The 10,650-nt window shown below is 44.5% G+C and overlaps 1 protein-coding gene across 1 annotated transcript; it reads left to right on the forward strand.

The window, feature by feature from the left end:
* LOC110769412 (exostosin family protein) lies at positions 1-4,420 on the forward strand. The gene is made up of 2 exons (XM_021973376.2): positions 1-1,805; positions 3,628-4,420. Exons 1-2 carry the CDS (start codon positions 837-839, stop codon positions 4,180-4,182), a joined length of 1,524 nt encoding a protein of 507 aa, XP_021829068.1. The 5' UTR covers positions 1-836; the 3' UTR covers positions 4,183-4,420.
* Positions 4,421-10,650: the final 6,230 nt, after the last annotated feature.

Below are 10,650 nucleotides of genomic sequence, written 5' to 3' on the forward strand. Positions count from 1 at the left end.
AGAAGTCATTATTCAGGACCAAGGAAAGAAAACAGGAGAGCTCAAGAGCCCGCTTCCACAGATAGACCCTATTCCAACGCTTCCTAGTCCTTTGCTTAGTTGAGAAAATTGAGCGAAACTCAATTCTCAGTGACAAAATTTGTCCTCTGATCAATAAAAAACATCAACTGCTCCAACAACTTCTGTTTTGTTGTTTCCTTTCCTTTCCTCTACGGTAAGAATCCACTCCATATTCTTCTTCAACAAATCAAACACCCACATTGCATTTCTCTCTGTTTTTCTATTCTTTCTGGTGCTTAGGTTGGGTTTTGGGTTCTTTCTCTTGGTGGGTTTGATCACATTGGATTTGAATTCATCTGGGTTTTTTTGGTTTTCTCGTTTCTACCTCTTTTTGAGCTGATTCTGTGTATTTCTTTGTTTTTTGGTGCTTAAATCATAGTCAATGTAGCGACAGGGAGAGAAAATAGTGGTATGAGCATAATGAGATCTGTTTTTATGGGTTAGTTCACTATCTTCAATCTATTCTTTTGCATTAGACCCCAATCTAGAGTTTCTTTTCTCTCCTGGGTGTTGAGGTGTTGAAAGTTTCTGCATTATACTAGAATCTGTTGGTCACCAATGTCTGTTGTTGTGGTTGTGGTATCAAATGATCTGTGGGCTCTATTCTGATCAGCGTTGGATTCTTTCAGCTAAATATCACAGATTTTCTTATTCTCTGATGTGTTTTATTGATCATTTAGTTTAATTCTCTTTGGTTTTCATGATTTTCAATTTGCTGGGCATTAATAATCATGATTCATAGAACATGTTGTTGATACTTCGGGATTGGGATTACAATGGCTGAAAGGCATGCCTCATCTCTCGCGGTTAATACGCGGAAATCTTTGTTCTGTTTATTTATACTTACATCAACACTCTTCATATTATCTTGGTTCTTTGTGTTGCGTTCAACGGGCAGTCCTCACTTTATTGACCATAAATTATTACCCAATTCCAAGCTTCTTGCTATGATTGATAATGGTATTTCTGGAAGTGAGAGTCAAACTGATGTTGAACCCTCAGTTGGGAATCGATCAATCCTTGTGCATAACGAAGAAGAAGAAAAACCAACAATTTCGTCCCAAGACAAAGAAGCATCCCAAGCTAACAATGGTGTGAAATGTAACACCAATGGAAAAGTAGCTCTCAAGGTATTCATGTATGATTTACCCCCTGAATTTCATTTTGGACTTTTAGATTGGAAACCCCAAGGAGGTAGTGTTTGGCCAGATCTTCAGACTAAAGTACCTGCTTATCCTGGTGGGTTGAATTTGCAACACAGTATAGAATATTGGCTGACATTGGACATCCTTGCTTCAGAACTTCCCAATCCCCCAAATGTACGTACTGCAATAAGAGTGCGGAATGCTAGTGAAGCCGACATTATTTTTATACCATTCTTTTCTTCCTTAAGCTATAACCGGTTCTCCAAGATAAATCCACACCAAAAGAAGAGCAATAACAAGTTGCTGCAAGATAAATTGGTTAAGTACGTGACAGCTCAACAGGAATGGAAGATATCAGGGGGAAGAGACCACTTAATTGTGGCTCACCATCCAAATAGCCTTCTAGACGGAAGGATGAAGCTTTGGCCTGCAACATTCATACTTTCGGACTTTGGAAGGTATCCTCCAAACATAGCAAATGTAGAGAAAGACATCATTGCCCCCTACAAGCATGTAATCAAATCCTATGTGAATGACTCGTCTACTTTTGATAGTCGTCCAACTTTGCTATACTTCCAAGGTGCAATATATCGAAAAGATGTAAGTACTCTTTCTCTTTATTTACTTTGTTTAGTTGTTTCTGCTAACCTTTGATGAAAAAAATTGTGTAATTTTGCTGGGTCTTGATTTTAACATTCACTGGACAAAATTTAAGCTCAGACTTGTGTGCAAACACTAATGTTTCTTCTTCTTTATTTTCTAGTCTGTGCTTCACAATTGTGTTAATGCTTACTGCCATATTTGAGCAACTCAAGGTAGAATCTAGATACTCTCCAGAGAATTTCCTATTAGTGACATCAAATTATGTTAACTAAATTTACCTAACAATTCTAAATAAAGTTAAAGAAATATGCAGGTTCAATAAATGATGCATGACATATAGTATAACGAGTTTGTAAGTATTACATATGTGTTTGTCACTGCAATGCAATGTTATTATTATCTAGTTCTAATCCACATGCGGTGCAGAGGCCAAGAGAGCAATTGTAGTTGTATAGATTTGAGTGTACATGTCGTATTTGACTATGAACTTGGGGCACTAGAAATGGCATACATAGAGGAAATGATTCAACATTTGAGGGTAGTTAACTTGTTCTTATAGTGTGGGAAAAGAGATGCAATATGCAGAATGCAACATAAAATGTTGAACGTTTTCATCCTTATTTGTCTGTTAGTTTTTTTTTTTTTTTTTTTTTTTTTTTTCCATTTGTTCATTTTTCAAAGCTGTAGATTCTTTTAAAGCTTCCTTTCTTGGGATGATTCTCTGTAAAATGGACAAAACTTCTGTCGAGTATGTTTGCCTTTAGTCGGCACATGAAAATGTGTTTGATTTTCGAAGTTCATAACTTAATCATCATATTTCCAGAAGGTGAATCATGAAAGGCAGAGTTCTTTATGGTCTTCTTTATTTAAAATTATATGAAACTTTTCTCTTTTAGAGATGCACAGACATCTATTTTCTGCATCACCTCCGAAGAACAATTAATGTAATGAGAGAAATATATATGGAACTCAGCCCTTGTGTCAGTTAATTGTTAGATTATCTTTGCCTTCTTGTTTTTATCCTTCTAGTCTCTTACTGTTCACTTTAGTACTTAGTACCCTTTCTGTTAGTATGAGTTCCATTACCTTCTGAAAAATGAAAAACTACATGGTAAAGATTTGCTGATAGTTAATTGTTGATCTGCATCTTGACACCATTAAACTCCTTCCAGCTTCTCAGCCATTATATTATGCCCTCTGAGCATTTCTCAATGTGACGGCTTGATAGTAGATATATTCTACAATTCTTTCAGAGTTCTAAAGAGGAAGCATCCCTCTTGTATTCATATTTATTAGAAAGCATCATGCTGCAGTTATTCACTATGCTTCACTACAGAGTCGCATATTAAGTTCAAGCGTTAGTTATTTAGAAGATGACATTGACAAGTATTTTCAGATCATGTGCTTGCCTTGTTGCTTGGCATCTCCAGTGTTAACTATATGTGACAAGCTTCCTGGGTGGGTGGTCCCGTAATTTTTATAAGTTTGCTGTTTTTCTTCCTTTTCTGTTTGTTTCATGTTGTTGTGTTGGGTGTTCTCTGTATATATTCCTATGTTCTATCTACATAGTATATGTGGATGTACAATTTTAGGCTATATGGTAAAGTATTACCAAGAAAATAATTTTCCAATCTGACGTGTTCTTTCTTCTGAGTGTTGACTAATTGGACATGATCCACCTTTACTTTTTGTAGTTCAGCTTGTTTATGTTGTGACATTTTTGTCTTCTGTTTCTCTTTGCCCTTCATTTTCGGTTTTGGTCTAGGTTGCTTGCTCATTACCTACTCAAGGTCTTGACTTTCTGGTTCTTCATGTTTAGGGTGGCTTTGTTCGGCAAGAGTTATTCTATCTTCTACAAGATGAAAAAGATGTACATTTTACATTTGGGAGTGTTCAAAAAGATGGAATCAAGAAGGCTTCACAGGGAATGCACACCTCAAAATTCTGCCTCAACATAGCTGGTGACACCCCGTCATCAAATCGTCTTTTTGATGCTATTGCTAGCCACTGTGTCCCTGTCATCATCAGTGATGATATTGAACTCCCATACGAGGATGTGCTTGACTACTCTGAGTTCTGCATCTTCGTTCGAACAAGGGATGCTCTTAAAAAGAACTTTCTCGTAAACCTCACCAGGAGCATTGGGATGGATGAGTGGACACAAATGTGGAGGAGGTTGCAGGAGGTTCAAAAATTCTATGAGTTTCAGTACCCATCAAAGGAGGGTGATGCTGTCCAGATGATATGGCAAGCAGTTGCTCGCAAGGTTCCTGCTTTAAGAATGAAGTTAAACAAGTCTAGACGATTCTCTCGTTCATATGTCCGCAAGGAGAAGGGGTTAAGCAGGATACCATCACCAAGTAACTTTTGGTAAGGAAGGGAATTAACACTCTTTGTGGCCCTGCAGCTTTTCTGACTCTTAACCACCACACAGGACTGAAATTATCAATTACAGTTTTGATAAGATACTAGAAACGGCAATGTGAAATTAACTTTCATCCAATATCAGATAAAACTAGCTTTACTATACCTTTGAAATCCATTTGTTCTACTCAGGATGTAATTTAGTTGGTTATTTCATTTATACAGAAAATGTTGCAAGTTGAAATCTCTCTTCAAATTTGTAATTGTCTATAAAGTTTCATGCGTGTCTGAAATATGTGAAATAAGAGCTTACTACACACTTTGACCAAATATCAACTAATAATCCAATTTACTTCCAAACAACATCAACAAAGTAGTTGATGCAGAATGCGTAGGATGCAGGCATCATTGATTTTGTTAGTTTCTTAGGTTCTCTAGTTTTCCAAATTTTAGTAGCATTTCTACTTTTCCAGATTTGCCGATTTCTAGGTTTCCTTAATTATTTTGGTTATGATTTATGGTTTAGAAAGGGATTTTTATCCTATTGTCTCTAGGATTTCTAGATTTCTAGTTTGCTATAAATATCCCCATGTAGTTCTTTGAAATTTATATTTGAATATTGAGTAAACCTTTTCCTAAAACTCTCTAATTTCTGCCCTTTCTTTCGTCCCTTCGATCTATATTTTCTTCTCCTTAATCTCCTATATTCTTCTTTGTTTTACTGTTTCGAGTGCTTAATCAACTACCCAGGGGCTGTGCTACATCATTAGTATTTTTTTTATAGAAAAAATTAGTATATAGTGATTAAAAACTTTACTAATAAGCATATGGTAAATTGAGTATTTGGGTTTTTGGTTTGGTGAGTTTACAAATTTTGTTTTGGAAGAGCTCAATCAAGAGGCGCAGATTCTTTGGGCCCGTTTACATTGGTAAAGGAAAAGACAATTATACCTTCATGTTTAAAAGCTTGGCCTCGTCGTCATTTTGGTTTGAACAAGTTCGTTCGCTCTAGTTTTCTTCCCCGTGAGATAAGCTAGTTCTGGCGCCAATTGCTTAGAATCTTTGATTTTCGTCAGTTCTGTGACTAATTTTAGTGAGATATGGTTGTGATTTTGGCTCTGACTTTGTGGTGGTGGAGGTATGTCTTAGAATTCTTTGCATGCTTCACTTTTGGTGCGATTCTACTAGATCTTCTTAGATTTTCTGTATATGTTCATGATCTTTCACACAACCTGAAATACATAAAAGGCATACCTAGCGTCATCTTCCTTGAGTACACGATCTCTGAATTCATCCAATCGCAGCAGCTATAGCACGAGCAAAAGACACGAACGGCTTAAGACTTCTTCTCTCTCTCAGAGAAACTGTTTCTGTTGACGCCAAAAAGTGGTCTTTTGACTTTGAGGGTCAACTTAGTAATTTTATGCCTTCGGCATCCTTGATGCCTCGGTAGTCTACGTAATCTGCAATATGAGCAAATGCACGGTAAGACCTAGGGCACCGGTGTGGTACCGGCCGAAGGCTCTCCGATGCTTAAGTAAGTTCGGGAATAGAAAGTTCAACTGACAGATCAATAGGCTTGTATGCCGTAAGTTCTGATTACCTCCATTTTGGGATAGTTGGCCTCCTTTTATAGCTCTTGGGAGGTGTGCATTTTGTTGATTATTTCGATGTGGGACTGTGGGCGTCGCTTGGGAGCGCGCCACGTGTCCCAGGAGAGGGCGTTGCCCTAATGGAGAGGTCGGTAGGCAGGGTGCCGAAGGCGCCTCTGACCAAGCCCAATTTCCTCCACGTGTCTTGCCCTTATTGGCTGTTTATTTTGGGTGTAAACAGGAGTCCCCCAAGTTCTCGAGCGAGATTCCTCGGTCGGGGACTTGTATGCCCTTTGGTAATTACTCGGTTAGCCTACCGTTCGGTAGTCCGTCAGGGAGGCGCGCTGGGGCCTTGTCCTGGTGCCGATCGACTTCAAAGACTTGCCCGGGAACTCAAAAGTTGCCACCTTGGGGGTTACCGTTCGGCAGGTCTCGGTATGTCTAAAGGGTTCTGAGAGATGCTTGCCGATGCCCTGTTAACTTGTGCGAGTTTGATATCTTCTCATGCGACCCCGCGCATGGTGAGGGGTGATGATGGGACAGAACGACTCTTCGTCTTCTGCACCCAGCGTGCTGTCAGAGATTCCGTTCAGCGCTCGACACGTGGCGTGTCTTATCACACGGAGCGGCGCCATTAATGCGCCGTTTGGTTTCTCGAGGCGTACCGTTGGAAACCCAGCTCTATAAATAGGAATGATTTCTGAAGCATTTGTTCACTTTGCGGTGTGAGTGAAGCGGAAGCTCTGTCCAGGCGATTTCCGGCGAGTGTTATTGGCAAACGAGGCGATTTCTGACGTGAACGATCGGTGACCAAGGCGATTTCCGGCGAGGTTATCGGTAATCAAGGCGATTTCCACATCTTCTCAACCAGCTCATACAAGGTACCGTTCGGCAACTCTCCTTCTCCCTTTTTCTTTATTCATGCGTACGTCCTTCCTTGGTTTGAACTAGACTAGAACTTTATGCAAGTGGGGTGTGGTTCGGTAGTCTAGTTGCCATAGGCAGAGGCGTAGGCATCGGTAGGATAGTGCTTCGGCATAGCCCTTTAGCTTTCTTTCCTTGCTTTTGTAGATGTTTGATAGTGAGTCTGGGTTCGAGAGCGAGCCCAACGCTTATGATGGGGAGTCCCCAGACAGAGGAAGGGATACCGAGAGTGAGGAGTCGGGTCCTGATACCGAGAGCAACAGTGACTCCGACGTTGAAGTAGTTGGTGAGAGAGTCAGGTCAGGGCCTATTCATGGGGTCGGCAAGGGGCTTATGACCAGTCAACCGATGCCGTTGTCGGTAGTTTACAGCGACGGTAGGCAGGTTTGTTTGGGCGAGCATGTCGGGCCCTTAGAAGAAGACGTCCGGACTCCAGAGCAGCAAGGAGGGTACCGAGCGGAGGCCTCTACATCTGGTCGTGAGCGGACGACTGCCGGCACCTCCTCTATGCGGAAGGTCACCATAGTCAACCGGGGGGTCCCCAGGGTTCCAATAGGGGTACCGAAGGAGGTCCTATTTGCAGTGGATTATCTGGAACCCAACAAGATGACATATCGGGAGTTGGCTAGGATCCGGGCGGAGTATAGGATTCCTGATTCGGTAGGGATGAGGATCCCAGGCCCTACCGAGTCCTTGAGTGGCCCGAAGGACGGTGAAGTCGCTTTCTTTACCGACGTCCTTATGCAAGGGGTTAGGCTGCCGTTGCAGCCTGCCGTTCAGAAGATTCTGGCCCAGATCGGGTATGCTCCGGGCCAGTTCAACCCCAACTTCTGGGTGGCTCTGATGGGGGTGGTCACTGCCTTCGGTATGGCTGGAGAGGGGGAGCCCACGTAAGAGCAGTTCTCGTATCTCTACAGCGTTACGAAGTCCAAGAGTGCCGATCGCGGTGGCTGGGTCCAAGCCAATTGCCTTAGGGCCTCTGAACGAGGGCACTTCGTGAGCGCCGTGCCGACCTCCCAAAAGTCTTGGAGGAATCGGCGGGTCCTGCTGTCGGGAGACTGGGAGTCTCCCGCGGGAATTCCCGTTCGGTTTCACATTCCAAACACCTTCCAGATTACCGGTAGGTTTTGACCCGACCGATCGGTAGGCAAATTCTTCTTTTGTTTGGGTCCTTACCGTTTTACCTTGTTTTCTTCTGCAGGCCGACTGAAGCAGCCGATCCCTCCTCAGACTGAGATCCGGCAGATTGACGAGGTGAGGCAGAGGGTACCTGCCGATTCCCGGGTTTATCCCCAGTTTCTGTTTACCGAGAACCTAATCAAGGCTCGGCTTGTTGATCCTGCCGAAAGTGAGTGTACTTGCTTGTTTCTAGCTTTCTCAGTACCGTTTGTCCTTTCCTTACCGATTTATTTTGTGTAGTGACCGAGGAGAGGAAGAAAGCTGAGGCCAAGAGAATGACCGAATCCTCGAACAGACGGCTTGCCGTGGGGATACAGAGCAAGAGGAAAGCTCGGCAGCCCGAGATTCTATCGGAGCCCCCGGTATCTACTCCCGATCCGGACGACCAGCTCCTTGCCGATCGGCAGAGAGAGAGGGTTTCTGAAACGCCAACTAGGCGTGCGCCTGCGGCCCGAGCCTCGGACAAAGGTGATAAAAGCGCTGAGGCTGCGACCTCGAAGGCGTCCGGGAAACGGCAAGCTGCAATTGACTTGGAGGGGGAGACGACTCCTAAGCGTGCTCGGCACCCAGAGCTTCCGAGGGCGACCTTTTTAGCCGAGGATGAAGGCGGCCCTCTCGAACCTGTCACGATAGCCTGTCCGTCGAAGACGGTTCAGTTTGCGAACCACATGATCTTGGGTTCGCAGATGGAACTGTTTGAGATAGAGGAGCTTCCGAAGAAATAGCTTCGGGATGAGGCTGGGCGAGCCTTCCGTCTCCAGGCTTCTGTAAGTTCCGTCTTTTTCCTGTCCTTTGGTTTCCGTTTCTTTCGTTACTCTGTTGCTGACCAATTCCCTTTACAGGCGTCTATGGACATGTGGCTCTGCATGAAGCGGGCCCTAAACTCTGCCGAGCGCTCAAGGAAGCTTTATGAGGACGGCAAAGCCCGAGTTGCCGATGCCAACAAGGCATTGCAGGACCATGCCAACTTGGTGCTAGACATGCAGGCTGCCGAACGGCAGGTCAAGGCCCAGGAGTCTAGGATTGCCGAGCTGGTGTCGGCGCTTGGAGCGGCAGAGTTGGCGGCAAAGGATGCCGAGGCCGCTAAAGAGGCGGTGCAGGTGGCTCTGGAGGAGTCCGAACGGGCCAAGGCTGCCGAGGTTGAATCTGCCGTCCGGGAGGCGGTCATGTCCTACCGGTCGTCTACCGAGTTCACCACACTTGTGGACAAGGAGGTGGGTTCGGAAATGGCGGACCTCATCTACCGTTTCAAGCGGTACAATCCCGGCCGGAAGCTCAATCTCAACTTCATCGCCGACCCTCCTCCTCTTCCCGAAGGCATAACGGATGAAATGATCGAGGATTATGAGGGGGAGGAGGACCCTCCTGCTGCCGATTCCTCCCAGTTTGCTGCCGTTCCTCCCCAGACTTCCGAGGACCCTACCGCTGCTGAGGACGAGGTTAGGGAGGCTGCCGTTTGAAGCTGGCCTTGGGGCCCTTTATCTTTGTATAATAATATGTAATTTTGATTGCCGTTTCAGGCGTTCCCGAACAAGTTGATGCCGAGGGCATGTTTTAATTTAAACAAGTTTTTCGTTCGACTTGTGCTTTGATTGATTGATTGATTTTTCTCTCTCTTTTTTGAAAAATTCTATCTGTACTTGTTACTGCCGTAGGCTAATAACTGGGTAGGATAGTTACCGATTAGGCCGTTGGCCATTTAGGAACAAGGCCCCGTTAGCCTGTCGTCCATAGAGATGCCGTGGGCAATTCTAGGGTACCGTATAGTTTTGTAGTTTATACGCGATGAGAATACCGTAGGTAATTCTGAGGTATTGTACTGCCGTAGGTTCGTACCTACTGTATTAACTTGAAACAAAAATGGACAAGCTAAGTTGGAATCGGTAGTAAGCATGTAGTGGTGTATCATTTAATTGCCGTAGGCAATGTTACTGTGGCTCATTTTGGTGAGCCCTACCGAAACAATTTTTTGAGCGGATACCGCTAGGAAGTTACGTTCCGAATACATGGGACTGGATAATCTTGTCTTATTTATATATGCCGTAGGCAAAAATACAAATTCCTCCCTGCCGTTGGCTAGGGGGCTTTATTTAAAATAACTCTTGAGATGGTCCACATTCCACGGGTGACCGAGGGTCTTCCCATATGTGCCTCGGAGCCTGTAAGTACCGGAACGTAGGATGCCGATGACTTCGTAAGGTCCTTCCCAAGAAGGTCCGAGGGTTCCTTCCGTTGGGTTTTTGGTTGCAAGCGAAACCTTGCGCATGACCCAGTCCCCGATTCTGAAGGAACGCGGTTTGACCCTTGAGTCGTAGTACCGAGAGACGCGCTGTTTGTAAGCTTCATTCCGAAGGTTGCCTACCGTTCGCCGTTCTTCGATTAAATCCAGGCTTATCGCGAGTGCTGCCTCGTTAGCCTTCGGCTCGAAGCTTTCCGTTCGGTAAGAAGACTCACCGATCTCAACTGGGACGACGGCTTCCGAGCCGAACGCAAGGCTGAAGGGAGTTTCTCCCGTGGAGGTTCGGTAGGATGTTCGTATGGCCCACAGAGCTTCGGGAAGCTTCTCCGGCCAAGCGCCCTTGGCATGGTTGAGCTGCCGTTTCAAGAGCTTCTTGATGATTTTGTTTACGGCCTCAACCTGGCCGTTCGATTGAGGGTGAGCTGGCGAGGCGAAGAACAGGTTAATTTTGAGGCGAGTGCAGAACTGTCTGAAGAGTTCCGAATCGAACTGCCTGCCGTTATCAGTAATGATGGCGTAAGGAATGCCGAAGCGGCAACAGATG

This window comes from Prunus avium, chromosome 7 (genome assembly GCF_965620075.1).
Source record: "Prunus avium chromosome 7, drPruAviu1.hap1.1, whole genome shotgun sequence".
Lineage (NCBI taxonomy): Eukaryota > Viridiplantae > Streptophyta > Magnoliopsida > Rosales > Rosaceae > Prunus > Prunus avium.

Bases quoted from the DNA above. Each gene is read 5' to 3' on its own strand.
- LOC110769412 (XM_021973376.2), top strand. From the start codon at position 837: ATGGCTGAAAGGCATGCCTCATCTCTCGCGGTTAATACGCGGAAATCT. The intron at 1,806-3,627 runs GTAAGTACTCTT...CTTCATGTTTAG, and splicing joins GTGCAATATATCGAAAAGAT to GGTGGCTTTGTTCGGCAAGA.